The sequence below is a fragment of the Pararge aegeria genome, chromosome 5 (assembly GCF_905163445.1).
Source record: "Pararge aegeria chromosome 5, ilParAegt1.1, whole genome shotgun sequence".
In the NCBI taxonomy this organism is placed as follows: Eukaryota; Metazoa; Arthropoda; class Insecta; order Lepidoptera; family Nymphalidae; genus Pararge; species Pararge aegeria.
The window spans coordinates 7139524-7156856 of record NC_053184.1 but is presented as its reverse complement, the minus strand read 5'-3'; the positions used below and the strand labels follow the sequence as shown (position 1 = coordinate 7156856).

Genomic DNA, 17333 nt, shown 5'->3' with positions numbered 1-17333 from the left:
GGATCGATTCCGTGGATAGTCCTATTGATTTTTAAATTTTAATTACAGTTCTTGGAGATCTTAAGCCACGATATAAACACTAGGTATAAAATTATGTAACTCATCATAAATAAATAGGTCCTCCATTGAGTTACATTAATTATGAAGACAAAGTGCAATTTAATTAATAATCGCGCGTGAAGTAAATTAACCATTGTGTTTAAAATTATTTATGTGCTTCACCACCTCTACAAGTAGTCACTATGTTTAATAAAGCATTTATTAGTTTATTTATAATTTTATCTCTTAAGTGTAACATATGCCTATCCATAAGAGAATATACTAAATATGATATTTTAAAACTAAGGTGAGTTGTATTTAAGTTTTTGAATCAGTATAAATTCCTAAAATATTAGTTTATTTAAAGTACAGTCATTTAAATCACATAAGGATATGATTCTGTTTACACCAGATGTTACCTATTTTACAAGCATTCACCAGTTCTCCTTGCTTGCCATTTATGCAAAGGGCCACCTACAGCAGATTTTATTCGGACTCATGGGTAGCATCACCATTATGATCAACCCATTGCCGGCTCAGTGGACAAGTCTCCTCTGAGAATGAGAAGGGTTTTAGGCCATGTCCACCATGCTGGCTTAGTGCGTATTGGTACTTCGGACTTCACACACCTTTGAGAATTTTATGGAGTACACTTAACATGTTGCTTTCCTTTACTGATAAAGCAAAAGATATTTTAACTTTCTTAAATTAAATTAAAGACATGTGCCAGGGATCAAACTTGGTCACTCCGAAAGGGAGGCTGAAGCTCTAACCATCAGGCTATCACTACTTTTGTTTTATGGGTATAATACTTTAATATTTATTTCAGAGAAGAAGTCAGAGAAATGTTCCAGCATGCATATGATAGCTATCTACGATATGCATATCCTTATGATGAATTACGCCCCCTAAGCTGTGATGGTATGGATACATGGGGAAGTTACTCATTGACTCTCATTGATGCACTAGACATGCTTGTTATCATGGGGAACTATACAGAGTTCAATAGGGTTGTTGATATTGTATTGGAGAAACAGAATTTTGACACTGATATCAATGTGTCAGTATTTGAAACAAATATAAGAATCATTGGAGGTTTGCTTAGTGCCCATCTTTTGTCTTACAAGTGAGTAGTTTAATTTTTGAACTTTTATATTTTAAGCAATTTAAAAATAATTATTTATGTATATTCCCCCATACAATGTGTAAATGAAAACTGAAATAATATTTTACAGGATTTGGAGGTAGCAATCTTCATTGGGGTTAACATAAGTAAACACTTGAATGTTTAGAATGTTTTGAATTTTTTGGTACAGAAAAATAAATATGCTTCTTTTGATTTCATATCTTTACAGGGTGATTCCTTATGAAATATAAACATAGTATACAATTTACATCCTTCAATATTATTTCGTAATTCTGTTAGACGTTGTATACTAAGTTATATTATAAATGTGAATATGCTGTGAAAAAGACATTTTTCCATGAAAGAAAAATAACTTGTAGAAAAGGACAACCAAAATTAATTGATGAGATCTATATTACTTCTACTACTCATTTTATGTCATCTATCCATTTTGTGGGGTTCTACAAACAACCAAAAATCTACCTTAGGACACATAGTTCAATAGTCTTTCAAGCTATGTTCCCCACACACTCGCTAGGCTACTCAGTTCAATCCTTACTAAAATAATAAATGCAAAAGTTTGTTTGTTAGTCCTTCACAATCTAAATAACCAATCGACTTTATTTGTCGCATAAATTGAAAAGACTGGAGTAATATGATGATGATGTTACTATTTATCCAAGATAATTTTCAGTTTCAATGTTTTTGTTTAAGCCTGCTATTGGTTCAATTCTCAATATACCTCTCTCCTATCTTTGCCTAGTTGTGAGACACCCAATAAACTATTAATTTGTATTAAACTTTTTAGATCAGGCATGAAACTAGAACCTGGCTGGCCTTGCAATGGGCCCCTTCTCCGTCTTGCAGAGGATGTCGCTCAGAGACTTATCGCCGCTTTTGACACAACTACTGGAATGCCATATGGCACAATCAACTTGAGATCTGGAGTTCCACCAGGGGAGACCAGTATAACTTGCACAGCTGGCGTTGGTACATATATTGTAGAGTTTGGTACCCTGAGTAGGCTTACTGGCGACCCATTGTATGAAGAGGTAAGGCAATTATAATAGGACACTGGCAAGATGGGTAAAAGGGTGGGGAGGGTGACGAGTAGGGGTGGTACTCCGAAAAATTGCGATATTAAAAAATCCTCAATTCATTTTTCTTATCACAACCTGTGGTAAGTGATGATGAAGTCTGAGACGGTTGCGCATTAACATGTTAGGGTTATGGCAGTTTCCCATCCCCCCAAGCAGTATCTAAGCAACATTGTACAGGTACGCTAAATTCCTTGGTGGCATATCTCTGTTTGGTAGGGTAGCCACAGCCAAAGCCACTGGTGGTCCCTCTGGACTATACACAAATACAACATAAAGATTCTAAATCTTAAGGTATATATTATAGACGGTTATTTCAGAAAGGTAGTATTTTAAAAGATAATAAACAATTCTGTTTTTTAATAGTTTTTAGAAAAGCATCCAAGATAATGCATGCTAAATAGTTGAGGTAGACTTGACCACTTAGTAAATTATTATAGGTCCTTCTGTTTTAGGTAGCATACAATGCACTTAAGGCTCTATATCACCACAAGTCTCCAATAGGACTGGTTGGTAACCATATAGATGTGATGACTGGTAGATGGACAGCCCAAGATGCTGGTATAGGCGGTGGAGTTGACTCTTATTTTGAATATTTAGTTAAAGGTATATATTTTTAATTTTTTAATGTGTTTTGTTTTTGTGTGTGCAATAAAGAATTTAATAATAATAAAACAATATTGGTGACCTTGGTCCAGAAATTGTACACCATCTAACTGGTGTTTTTAATATCTGCAAAGAATTCTTAGTAATTCAGAAGTGAACCTCGAATTATTATTTCTTAACCGTTTAATTATTCTTTAATAATCTAGATAGTTGTTTTTTTTTCTAGGAGCAATACTGCTAGAGCGTCCCGAGCTGATGTCTATGTTCAATGAAGCCCGTCAAGTGATAGACAAGTACTTGAAAAAGGACGACTGGTATGTTTGGGCTACTATGTTAAAGGGGCACGTCACACTGCCTGTGTTCCAATCGCTGGAGTCTTATTGGCCTGGCCTACTTAGTTTAATTGGTGAGCATCATTAAAGTATTAGTTGAATAAAGGATACTTAAAATGAAGTAGATTAGCTGAAACAACTCTACCCATAATTTACTTAAAAGTTGTTGGTATTATGGATGTTCTAATTAGCAAATAAACTCAGCGGTTGAATTTTCAACATAATTTTATGATTCAACAATCATTTTTCTATGTTGTTAGATATGAAGCCATTTGTGGGGTTGAGTATATGCTTTTATAATATGATTCCTAAGGTAATTTTGGACCTAAATATTAGTATATTTTGAATTTTTGTGAATTTCTAAACAAATAATGCTTGGAAGCAGGCCACTTCGCTCTAAACAAGATAGTAAAATTCTTAAGATTATAAACTGTAAAATTATATTGAAGAAGAGCAATCTGCTTAGTTACTCTTCTTCTACTAGTACTTCTTAGTACTCTTCTCGAAAGAATCTGCTTTCCGAACCGGTTGTAGAGTCGCTACAAACAGACTTACTAGACGTTTCTAAAGTGCTTATAAACTAGGCCTACTTGAAAAAGATGAAATTTGAATTTGAAAGCGCAGCGGTCATTTTCTTCGCATAGGAGCTATCGCTAAGGAGTTCCTCGATAGCGTAACAAACACTGTTTATTATAGAATCTTTATTACCTTAAAAATTAACAAATACCGTATTCCCAATCGTAATAGGTGAAAGTTCTACAGCAATGCGAATAATCCACAACTACCACAGTGTATGGAAACAGTACGGTTTCACTCCGGAAGTGTACAACCTTGGTACCGGTGAAGCTTCACCCTCAAGGGAGAGTTATCCCTTGAGACCGGAGCTCATAGAATCTATTATGTATTTATACCGGGATACTCGAGATCCCATACTGTTGCAAATGGGAGAGGACATATTGAGAAGCATACAACACAGCGCACGGACACCTTGTGGATTTGCTACGGTATTAGTTATTTTTAATTGCATATTAGCGAACTTGTCCGCGGAGAGTTTCGGTTTTACAGATTTCCTCGATTTGATTCCATGCCAAAGTCACAGAGTAAATACTATGCCAAACCTTTGGCTGACTAAAGAGTTACAGCGGCTATTGTACAGTCTTTCTTTAGGAAAATAGAAACTTAAATTATACGTGACAAAGGCGCCTGCACGTTTAAATCCCGTCAAAATCAATTGAGACTTTTCAATTTACAGACTACGCAAGGGTAATTTGGTTTATACCATTACCTATAAGTATTGGCGGTTACAAGAGACTTTGAATTTTTATAAAACCTTTCTTATTATAAAGTACTTTTCAGAAAGCACTGGCAATTATTGTAAATTGTAAATAGCTCTTATGTATAGTGTATTCTTTAAACTGAGTGAGGATCTGTCTTTTGGGTATCAATTTCAAGAAAGCACCCATAGTAAAATAGTACCCATAATCCGCCATTTTTATTAGTGGTGATTTTTATTAGCCTATATGCATTTTATGATTGAGAAATGGTATGTTGGAACCAACTTAACTTCTGCATCTATGAAAATTGTATTCAAGGTCAAATCTCTCAACACTAGTTCATAGGTGAATCTTCTCTAGTTCATAGGAAAATCTTAATATTCAGGTACAGGAGTTTTATAAGAAATTAATTCCAGATAAAAGATGTCCGCGATCACCGTAAAGAAGACAGAATGGAGTCTTTCTTTCTGTCTGAAACCACCAAATATCTCTATCTCTTATTTGACCCGGATAACTTTATCCACAACCCCGGAGTTCACGGCACGGTTATAAACACCCCCAATGGGGAATGTATCGTCGACATGGGTGGTTACATTTTCAACACTGAGGCACATCCCATCGACCCTACGATGCTGTATTGTTGCCACGAATCTAGACAGGGGTAAGTACAAATATATTCTTAAATCTGGAGCTATCCGGTGGAAGCTAGTCGCCAAATTTATCTTCACTGACTAGTATTAAGCCGGTGTCGTGTGGTGACGGCAGATCAGAATACATTTGTCACTACATATCCTCTTCCCGCGGGTGTCGTACGAGGCGCCTAAAGGAATATACAGGAGGACGGGCAGCAGTGTCCTCTGTGCTACTACTACCGTCTGCTTCGATCACGAACCCGTCTGCCCAGCCCGATGATTATGGGCATATTCTTTCGTTGGGAGAGGCCAGTGGTCTGTTATAGACTATTGATGAACTATTATCATAGAGAGTTGAATTTTTTTGTTGTTTGTATATATGTGGTATGTCTGAAATTACTAAATCAATTCAAAAAAATACTAATGAAAAGCTAAACAATAATTAAGTAACAGACCATTTTTTATTAAAACTATGGCTAAAACGCGGCATAAACCTAGTGAATGCATATAAATGCAGTAAAACATTGACATTCTTGAACAAAATTGTTAATTGACACTTAAGTCGTATCCGTTCTTAATATATAACCATTATATGAACTCGAAATTGGGAAACGAAAATATTTGCAGAATTGTTGCTTGTTTCAATATTATACCTATACTACGACAATCCACACATCGCCATCTAGCCTCAAAGTAAGCGTATCTTGTGTTATAGTTACTAAGATAACTGATTAATATTTTTATGAAATATATACATAATACTTAGAATATACATATAAACACTCAGATACTGAAAAACATTCATACTCATCACACAAACATTTTCGAGTTGTGGGAATCAAAGCAGGGTCGCTGCAAACTGCGCCAATCGGCCGTCAAATTTACGTTATCTTTCCCAATGTAATTTTGCTATATCTTTTTACAGCATAAACGTTAGCGAGGTGCATAGAATATACAAAATGTTAGACGACGAAGACAACATTCACTTTATGAGCATGATAGATGGTATAGAGCCAGTAAAAAACACCACTAGTTATTACAAAGAGGCTGTTTATTATGATGACCCCATGAATTCGGCCAAAATTATCGATTTAAGTAAACGTGACAATAATAATGCACAGGAAGTTCCCATTAAGACTGAAACGAGGACGGGTTATGTTAATTTAGATGGCACCGAAAGAGAAAATTTAAAAAATGAAAGTCTCGGTGATAAACTAAAAGAAAGCATCAGCAGCCAATACAACAATTCAAATGAAAACGAAAGTGAAAACGAAACGGTTACCGAAGAATCAGAAATAACAGTAAATGAAGAAGTCGAAGTGGACGATATAATTATTTCTCAGAAGTATGAAACGGAAAAGTTAGAACCACCCAGTAGCACTAAGGCGAAGGATGCGGTAAAAATGTTACCACAGGTTATACAAGATTTCTTGAACAGTGATTGGAAGAAAAAACCGAAGTGTGAGCCACAGCACATGATAGAAAGAATTCGTAAAGAAAAAAGGTACCCAAAACACCCGCACACTCGCAAATACAATTTCTTGCTGACACCAGCGCCCACTTTCATGCAAAGATTAGCAATTGCCGGAGAGATCCTAAATAAAAAACAGTTGGATTTATGATCCTTTGTTCTCTTTATTGTTTTCGTCTTTGAAAATCTTAGGTTGATCATGAACTTTTATTTGTTGCTTCAATTTGTAATTTATTTCTCAATTGTTTATTAGAGTTTGTAATAAATTTATTTAAAACTTGTTATCGAAATACTCTATTTTATTTTGGAAAATCCCATTGCTCTTAGATATTTGTAATTTTCCTGTCCACATAAAGTAATTAGAAAGTTGTAATACTAAGCGACACGTTTTGGCTTATATTCCCAATATACGAATAAATATGTAGCAAATTGTAATACTTAGCACGAAAGTGTGATTTATTTCCTCAATAAAGAACTAAATATTCAGCAAATTATTATACCTACTTAGAAAAACACGTTGTCTTTTATATTCTCACAAAGTATTCAGCAAATTGTCAAACTAAGCATCACGAGGTGAATATTCACGTTCACAAAGAATGGCAGATGGACACCCAAAAGGCCCACTTCTTTCAAGAAATAGTTGCTAGCTTCTAGACCATAGACAATGGCAGAATTATATCTCAATATTAAGATTGAAAGAAAAATCTTTTGATGTGTCACGTTGCTGTAGCAGTTACTGTCATGATTGACGAATTGTCATTCTATCAAGATAAAATTCCAAAAATGTAAAATAGTTACCCCAAAAATAAAAATGCCCGCACCTTGTCGCGCGAACCCACTCGCCGACCGAGGACTCTTTTCGGAAAGTGGGCTTTGCAAAGCAGGATGTTACATATTTCACTTTGATCCATGTTATCATGACCGAACTGAAAACTACTGTATCAGAAGAAAATACGTTATCTGCTAAAGGATATAGATTAGCTAAATTCGTCGGGGAAGGAGCTTATGCTAAGGTAAAACGCTTGATAAATATAGATATCTATTTATTATAACCTAAAAGCTAACTTCTTACTTAATTTTACAGGTTTACCTTTCAGAATACACAGGTAAAGATGACAGTAAAATAACACTCGCGTGCAAAATCATTGAAACTTTGAAAGCCCCGAAAGACTTTGTAATAAAATTTCTACCGCGCGAAATAGATGTTCTCATAAAGCTCAATCATCCCCACTTGATTCATGTCCACAGTATATTTCAGAGAAAAACGAAGTATTATATTTTCATGCGGTACGGCGAAAATGGCGATCTTTTGGGATATATCCTAAAGAACGGTTGTGTTTCCGAGAACCAATCGAGGGTGTGGTTACGTCAACTTGTACTGGGCTTACAATATCTACACGAATTGGAAATAGCACATCGCGATATCAAATGCGAGAACGTCTTATTGACCGCGAACTTTAATGTGAAATTATCTGATTTCGGATTCTCTAGATTTTGCGTTGACGAAGAAGACCAGCCAATTTTAAGTGAGACGTATTGCGGTTCAATGTCTTATGCAGCCCCAGAGATACTTCGAGGCAAGCCTTATCTGCCCAAACCGACGGATCTCTGGTCTCTTGGCGTAGTGTTATTTGTGATGTTAAACAAGTCTATGCCGTTTGATGATACCCGGATGCGAAAGCTTTATGAACAGCAGATGGGAAAGAAATACAGATTCAGATCAAAAGTCGCAGGTGTTATCTCTCTAGAGTGCAAATCCGTTGTTAAACATTTACTGGAACCTGATCCGGGTTTAAGACATTCGACTACGCAAGTTCTATGTTCAGATTGGATTGCTATGGATAGCAGACTCACAAGTAAAAGACTTTATTTCGTTTCTGAGACCTTTCTCATATTATTAGCCTATCTACTAAAACGAAAGAATGCTTGGTTTAAAAAACACTGCTAATTTGATTTCGACGTATTTATTTTTGAATTCACTGAAGACGTATTTTTAACAAATTAATGAATACAGAAAAACAGAAAAGCAATACCAAACAGCGCTTATAACACAATAGAAACTTATGAAAATTAAGCTTAATTTGCTATACTACAAATTAAATAAATCAAATAATAAATATACTACGACAATACACACATCGCCATCTAGCCCCAAAGTAGGCGTAGCTTGTGTCATGGGTACTAAGACGACTGATGAATATTTTTATGAATAATATACATCAATACTTAGAATATACATATAAACATTTTCCAGTTGTGGAAATCAAACCCGCGAAAGCCTTGGACCCCGAAAACCGTCAAAATAAATAATCTCGCAGTAAAAAAAACATATAAACAGTAGATTATTTCATTCATAGCTCTTGTTTCCTGATCGTATCCAAATCAAGATGGGGTCAGCACATCATTCTACTCTACTATCAACCATTATTATCCACTCCTTCTTCCGCTGATCTTCCACACACACCATCGATATCACCTTTGGTCTTTTTTTACCCCTGAAGCCTTTCACACAAATATTTAACTTAGATCTGGTAACTTAATTTCATAGATTAAATCCAATAACTACGGCGACTAACGATTCCAGATGAAGCCTACAAACCTATTGAAACCTAAGTCCACGTCATATTATTAATCGATGTATCTCAATCATAAACCTCCATTTGAACTTTTAGCTTTGAACGCAGTAGAAGCAGCGGCGCTCCAGAAAGCTAGAGAAGAGCGACGAAAGTTGTCTGACATTCACAGAAAGCCACAAAAAAGGCAAGGTGACATCCTGGAACGAGACCACAAGGAATCTAATAGGGTATCTACCCATATTTGTTTTACCAGTAGGCACTTATTAGAAGTAGAACTGCGCAAATCGATCATAATATTAGTTACATATGCTACTCACCAATACCTACTTTATGTTTCTACATAATGCAATAATAATAAAGTTGTGTTTGTGCAGGTTAGTGAAATGATAAAATCTTTGGCGAACCTAACAGTTAAGCATAAGAGATCGGATTAAATGGAGGGAAAAATAAAGGTAAATATATTCTCTACCTATATAAAGTCAAGTAGCGATGGCATGCATGTTATTGTAGATAATTGAAATAACTGGCATTGTATGCAGCTAACCATTGAAGATGATTTGAGGTTAACTGGTTCGGAACAATTAACACTTGCGACTCGAGGCTATAAAATGATAAAGAAAATAAACGAGGGGTCGTATGCTAAGGTATTTTGCTCCTTTTCTGTAAACATTTATCTTCAACGTCAGATTAGATTCACTTAGATTGAACGTTTTTTCGTGGTGATCCATTCGAAAACCTATTGAACTAAAACTTTATTTGAAGCTTACGAATATCTGTTTGCACTTAATTTTTTAAAAATTACTTATAAAATTAAGTATTATCCTACTTATTGCAGTACGGCGGCTTATCGCAACTTTTTATTTCTATTCTTATTTTTAGTCGGTACATGATCATTCACTTTAAGTAACTCCTAAATTATTTTTTGAAGTCATCAACTTGTATAGCATCCGTTAAACGCAACGCCTCGTATCCCTCAGGTTTATCTTGCAGAATACAGAAATCCAAATAAAAATGACAAACTATCAGTATTGGCATGCAAAGTTATAGACACGAGTACGGCACCCAAAGATTTTGTAAATAAATTCCTACCGAGGGAGATAGATATGTTGATAAAATTAAATCACCCACATTTAGTGCACACACACAGTATATTTCAGAGGAGATGTAAATATTTTATATTCATGAGGTATATGGAGAGTGGGGATTTATTGGATCACATACTGCAAAAGGGGGCAGTTCAAGAGGATCAGGCGAGGATTTGGACGCGGCAACTGGCTCTCGCGATACAATACATGCACGAACTAGAGATAGCTCATAGAGACATCAAGTGTGAAAACGTTCTTTTAACTGCGAACCAGAACGCTAAACTGTCTGACTTCGGTTTCGCCCGTATAACCGTTGATAAGAAAATGAAAGACATTCCCAGCGAGACGTTTTGTGGCTCCTTATCCTACACCGCACCGGAGATTTTACAAGGCGCTCCATATTTCCCGAAGCCCACAGATGTTTGGTCCCTTGGTATCGTCGTGTACGTTATGTTGAACAGAGCTATGCCGTTCGAAGATAAACACATAAAGCAGCTGTATCACGCACAAATGAACAAGAACTGGAAATTTCGAACACGGTATCTTGACAGCTTGTCCGCCAACTGCAAAAGGCTTGTGGCTCAGATGTTGGAGCCAAACAGTCAACGTAGATTGAAAATCGGTAATATCATTAACAGTGAGTGGATTGCAATGGATTCGAGGTTACTGGGTAAGTTTTATCACTTTGTATTCCAAATTGGATACAGTGGAGCTAATTCGAGAAACCCCGAGTGGGTTTTTCGAATATGGCGTTAGTTGTTGGGATGTTTTTCACGTATTGTGTGTTTTACCGATCATTTGTAATTGAATTACATTTAAAAATAAATTGCAACCTTTTAGAATGGACGCCTCAAGAAATAACAGCCTACAATACGGCGAGAGAAGAGAAGAAAAATAAATTGGAAGTATCAGAACCTTTGAAAGATAATTATCTCACAGAAGCCTCAGATGTGAAAACTACGTGTGCTCAAGTCGATTCCTCATCTTCTTGGTAAGAGTTTGTAATATAAATTGTGGTTTGCTTGGTAACAAAAGATTTCGCGGTGTCAAAAATATACTTTTGCCATTTTAACCCAATGGCATTATAAAAGTTCAACGGGAAAAAACTGTTGTCTGGTCGAAGGCTTCAGCCGAAGGGACCACCCTACCGCCAAAGACTTGCTATCAAGAGATCTAGCGTTCCAGTACTATGTCGTGTAGAAACCGATTGCGGTGTTGGTGTTAATATAACTGCAATATCCCTTAAAGGTGCGCTCGCTGCAATTTAAGATTGCATCATCATTTACCCCTAGGCGAGGTTGCAGTCAAGGACTAACTTTTAATATCATAAAAATAAAATAATCTCACATAAAGCATAAGCATAACAACACCGCATACACCTCATAAGTAGAGGTTAACATAGAATTTTACTCTTTAGTGCTGCTGTTATTTTTCCTGCTTTGGCATTGTCTAGTATTCTTTGAAAAACCTATTGACTAATTAAAATCAGTCGAGGTCGCATTAATACTCTTTAGATTTAATCAATATATTTTGATATAACATTATGTCAATGTGTCATTTTCAATTTTGGCAAAATGTAGCAAACTTAAAAGAACAATTTCCAAAATGTAATGCAATTTGTAGATAAAAGATATTTGTAAATAAACCACAACTTTCTTCCGCCACCATGTCACTGAGGAAGGTGAAATTTAAATAAATTATGCACGACAAGTGCCAGTTACATCAATGGGCCCAACAACCGAGAAATTAGATCTAAGTACGACACAGTCAGATGTCGCAGTATTGGAAGAAAAAGGATTCATTTTGGACAAAATTATCGGCGAGGGTTCTTATGCAAAGGTAGGTACGTTGTGCGACCCCCAATCAGCTTCTTGATATTTTCAACCATGGAACGCACCTTAATATTTTTTAGAACAGGGGAGGAATGTACCTCTGCAACTACTTAACTGTCGCTTTTGAATTAAAATTCCACTAGTTCTGCTTTTTGAAATGTAATATAAAATATTAAATAACAATCTAGTGGTTATTAGCATAAATTGCCGGATTAAATCCCGTATGAAACTCTTAAAGCGTTTATCCCTCAGTTCGAAGATATAGAATTTTGCAATTGTGAGATAGGGTTTATTTGTCGACTATCTGCTATTTTGACTACCAGATAGTTTACCGTTATAAATAAAGAAATTATTCAAAATAAATTCCGCTGTCTGCTATGGTGCATCATCGCTCGGCCGTACACTTTACAATTTTATCTGAGGATTGGAATTCCGGTTCTATGTGTAGTTATGGATGCATTGTTCTCAGGTTTTTAAGGCAACACATATGGTGGATGAAACTCGACACACAATAATGGCCTGCAAAGTCATAGACACCGCGCGAGCCCCGCGCGATTATTTAACGAAATTCCTACCGCGGGAACTGGACATACTGATTCGCGTCAACCACCCTCACATAGTGCACGTGTCCAGCATATTTCAACGACGCGCTAAATATTTTGTCTTCCTCCGCTTTGCCGAGTACGGCGATCTGCTTGACTTTCTGTCACAAAACGGTGCGGTGCCCGAAAATCAGAGTAGGCTGTGGATGCGACAGATTTTATCAGGAATCAACTACATTCATACCATGAATATAGCCCACCGAGATTTGAAGTGTGAGAACATATTGATCACGGCGAATTACAATGTGAAGATAACAGATTTCGGGTTTGCTCGGAATGTCCGCCAGAGAGATCGGGACGTGTTGAGTGAGACATACTGCGGCTCGCTTTCGTATGCAGCTCCTGAAGTGCTGAAAGGTGTGCCATACTTGCCCAAATTGGCGGATATGTGGTCCATTGGTATCATATTGTACACGATGCTTAACAAAGCCTTGCCTTTTAATGAGACGTCTGTGAAGAAACTGTATGAGAAACAGGCGAGTTGTAACATTTTTTTTTTATCGCAAGGCGTATTTTCATTAGTTGGTAAAATTTTAATTTGTAGGCCGACAGAGCCGGAGACGGTTTAGCGCCTAGCCCAAATACAGCAGTCCTTGTCGTATACATTCATTTAAGAAAATATACTGTTTCATTCATGTATTTATACACAGACTGTGTCCAGTGGCGTGCACTGGGTTTCTTACCAGGGTATGCATACAGCAGGAAAGTTGCATAAAATGGAAAAAAATCCTCCTCTTATACGGGCTATATATAAATCTTAGGGTATGCAGTGCTTTTGTGCATTCATGAAGTGCACGCCACTGGCTGTGTCTATCAACCTGTTACCTGAGGTGTCTGTTTTAAGCCTTATGTGCCTGTATTTAATAAACCCTAAGGGTTAAGGGCACTAAAGCTGATATGCACGATTGCTAAGTTTAGTTTCAGAAGCTTGTATTAAAATAAATAATTAAGGCGACATGGATGCCCCATCCCATAAAATAAGAAAACCATTTACTAAATTGTTTAGACTTAAGATGTTTTGGAAATAAACATTTCAGACCGAAATACAGCATTGCTGCTTGGTGGCAGAAGTAAGCGAGGTGGTAGTTTTTCACCGGACGATCTATGTCAAAAAAGCTCTTGTACTACTGAGACAGTAGACAATCATTGAATCTCTCATATTATCATTAAAGTTTCGAAGCTTTTTGTACAAAAATAGGTATCTTGGTACAGGTGATGCGCAAGTGGCGTTTCCGCACCGGCATCGTGAACCAGCTGTCCACGGAGTGTAAGCAGCAGGTGACGCAATTAATGGACCCCGAAGCCAAGGCGCGCCCGACCGCAGCCATCATTTTCAACGGACCTTGGATCTCAATGGACCCGAGGCTCACTAGTGAGTTGCACTTTAATAACATCAATCATCATCCTGTGACAGTCCACTGCTGAAATAAAGACCACTCCTAATTCGAGGGTTTGACCACAATCACCATGTGGGACAGACAGGTTGGTGATCGCAGTATATGGTAGTACCTAGCGTCTAGCACACAGAGCGCTGCTGCCCGTTCTTCGATGTAGTCGCTACGCACAACACCCGCGGGATGAAGTAAGGTGGTGATGAAGGAAAATGTAATTGCTTTATATTTATTTTTATATTTATACACTTTATTTGTACACTACAAATAGGAAAAAAAAAATATATAAAATTTGGAAAATCCAAAAGTGCACGACTCATAATGCCCATTTAATTATCAAATAAAGAAAAAAAAAAAAAAAAAAAAGAAAAAAAAAATTAAAACAGCTGTACTAGGAAAGTGATGCACAGGCGCCCCTGGTAGAATAAAATGTATATAATATCTATAGATATAGATATATCACCATCCATGTTAATTTTACATGGATATATATAGATATACAGTCTTGCAGTTTTCGTTTTTTATTAATTGCAATTAAACTACACTGAATTAATTAATCATTCGCATTCAGTGACTTACAATCGTCGATTAGAATTTTTTCAAAAAAAAATTTGTCAAGAGTGTTTTCGGGTTTCACACATGACGGACGGGAAATTTTTTGACCTATTTTGGTGTTTTTTTCCAATTCTATTGCAGTAAATCAATTTTTTAAAAGTATGGAATTAATCTCCATTAAATTATCTCGACAGTAGTATGCAAAATATCTTGATTCCGTGAACTAACAAGGCTATAATAATAAAAATAGCCGCCGAAATGAGGCGATAAAAATTTTTCGATCGTAAAGCACTCTCTGATGCTTCGCATCATGAGTCGTGCAAATGGACACAAAAAAAATAAACTTAAAAAGTAGGATACAAAGGGCGGCCTTATCGCTTAGTAGCGATCTCTTCCAGGCAACCTTAGGATTAGGAAAACCAAGAGAAACCAATTGGTGGGGTGTTATTATTATATACTTACATACTTACGAACAATTACACACTAATACTTATCAAGATTAAAATAAAAGTATATCAAAGATTTTTCCATAATACGTGAAGTTTGCTTATATTATGGCGTCAACAACTACTAAATTAAGCGTATTTGCGAGAAAAGTTCATTACGTCCTCAAGTTACATTTTTTAACTTCCTCATAGTTCACCTTAGCTTCGCGATGAAAGGATTAATTCAAGTACAAAATATACAATGTTCGTCACAAAAATTATTTCCGTCCCAGAGTAATTAAACTTTGAGTCTCATTGGTATAATTTCGAATTTTCCTTTAGAACAAACATTCCTGGAGGAATCGTTGCTAAAGCAAGCCCAAGATGAGTCGCAACGCAAGGAAAAAGAACATATAGAAGAAGAAACTGAAGTTGAGAGACTAGCTGAATTGCGACGCAAAGGAAGGGGAAAAGGTTTGTATTTTAAACTTATTTAATTCAAAGGACAGGAATTAAACTTTATTTGCTATTATATATTTCTCCACGGTTCGTACTCTTATGTTAAAAAAATTAAACTAGATATCTAAAATTATGCAGCATAATAACAGAAAACGAGTAGGTGTCTATTAAAAGTTTTGAATCCTGGTTTAGCATCAAAAATCTTATATTCAACAAAAAAGGCGTAGTCGGTGGCCGTCATAGTGATGTTGATTATACGGTGCCAAATGTGACCGTGTAGAACCACCAATATGGTTCGCTCCAGACGTCCGATTCGCTCCAAAGTTCGCCTAAAATAATATAAATATAAAAAGCTTATTATTTGAATGTTTTATTTATTTTTATGAATCTCACATTTTTTTTCAGAGGGACTTAAGGTATTAAAACACGCAGACTCAAATTTTGGTAAATCGCAGCACTTGTTTGAAGATAAAGAATAAAAGAAAAACAAATATTGTTCATTCATCCAGTGTTTATTAACTTTTACACTTCATATTTATTTAAGTTATTGTAAAAATTATTTAATACATTATTGTATAAACGAGCTGTTGTTTTTAATGATATTATATGACGATGATAACTCATCCGTCGATTAATACTTTGTATTTATCTTAACATTACAAAGCTATGGAAGACAAGGGTCCGTTACAAAAGTCACATTGTATTTTGAGCACATTCAAAATCGAACCTCGAGGTTAACAGACATGTTCAAAAAGCGCGCAAGTCAGTTCGAGTTATATATGTACATACAAAAATTTCTATATATTATATTTCCAAGAGATTCGATGTTAACGCAGCTCTAATACCTACTTCTCAACTGTAAAGGTAAACAGTACAACATTCATATAAGATTTGGCACAGTTTGGTAGGAACAGGATTTTTAAAGGAAATTCATACCAAATGTAAATGACGATAATTTTGTGACCAAACTTTTTGGAACAAAAATCAGTAATCGCAATTACAAACATGTTTTTTTTTAATAAAACAGAGTATGTAATTTTTTTACTTTCTCCAAAATTTTTCCTTTCAGAACCCCCGATAAATAAATGCTGTATTTTTTAATACTAAATATTGTGCGATGTTAAGGGCGAGTTGATAACTTCAGAATACGATAATATAATATACAATTTCAGTATATATTTTAAGTGATTTATTTATAAATACAGTTTTTAAATACTAACAATGAAAACTCTTAGAAAACTCAACGCATATTTCTTACTACCTTTAACTGAGCTACAGTAACAAACCTTATCCATATAATTATTATATAAAACAGCAGCAATTAGAAATGAGACCAGCTTTATATTGTCACTTCTCAGTCATTTTCTAGATTACTAAGTAATCATTATAATGATTATTAAACAAAGAATACCGTATATAAAGAAAAGTTTTATGGCTAATAAATTGATCGTATCTTTTCGTTTATTCGATTACAACAAATCAGTTCCACTAAAAAATGTTCTTATCAAAATTGATTATGAAAACAAAAAAGGTATGCTTGTTATGATGTTCAAATTTCCTTATAATAACGATCACAGACGGAATTAAGTAAGTAATCTTATGTTGTCATACGATTTTGTTATCGAGTGTTGTTAATCCTTTCAAGAACATTGGAATGTCTTACGTAAAAACTGAAATCATAACTGGGTCTTGATTCTTTATACGAACTTAACTTGTCACGCAAACTTTGACAATCTTTTACGAAGGGGTGTAAATTTTACGTAATTTTAATTGTTTTCTTACGCATTTGATTAAATGAATAATGCCATAAAGACTCAACTCACTCAGCCAA

The 17333-nt window shown here is 35.6% G+C and overlaps 2 protein-coding genes across 3 annotated transcripts; both read left to right on the top strand.

Moving 5' to 3' along the window:
* Window positions 1–3: 3 nt before the first annotated feature.
* LOC120623865 (ER degradation-enhancing alpha-mannosidase-like protein 2) lies at window positions 4–6816 on the top strand. Its single transcript, XM_039890140.1, has 8 exons — window positions 4–346; window positions 869–1165; window positions 1974–2217; window positions 2718–2868; window positions 3095–3274; window positions 3948–4204; window positions 4891–5135; window positions 6032–6816. The coding sequence occupies exons 1-8, from the start codon at window positions 243–245 to the stop codon at window positions 6726–6728; spliced, it is 2175 nt and encodes a 724-aa protein (XP_039746074.1). The 5' UTR covers window positions 4–242; the 3' UTR covers window positions 6729–6816.
* Window positions 6817–6962: 146 nt separating this feature from the next.
* On the top strand, window positions 6963–16279 carry LOC120623867 (testis-specific serine/threonine-protein kinase 6-like). 2 transcript variants are annotated; one of them, XM_039890143.1, is made up of 7 exons: window positions 6963–7590; window positions 7662–8433; window positions 9250–9380; window positions 9693–9797; window positions 10131–10908; window positions 11079–11229; window positions 13885–13960. In XM_039890143.1, the coding sequence occupies exons 1-7, from the start codon at window positions 7495–7497 to the stop codon at window positions 13886–13888; spliced, it is 2037 nt and encodes a 678-aa protein (XP_039746077.1). In that variant the 5' UTR covers window positions 6963–7494; the 3' UTR covers window positions 13889–13960. The 2 variants fall into 2 exon arrangements, with proteins under 2 accessions (XP_039746077.1, XP_039746076.1); XM_039890142.1 differs by lacking the exons at window positions 6963–7590; window positions 7662–8433; window positions 9250–9380; ... (1 more) ...; window positions 10131–10908; window positions 11079–11229 and adding exons at window positions 11636–12077; window positions 12540–13148; window positions 15386–15517; window positions 15908–16279 and having other exon boundaries at window positions 13885–14044.
* Window positions 16280–17333: the final 1054 nt, after the last annotated feature.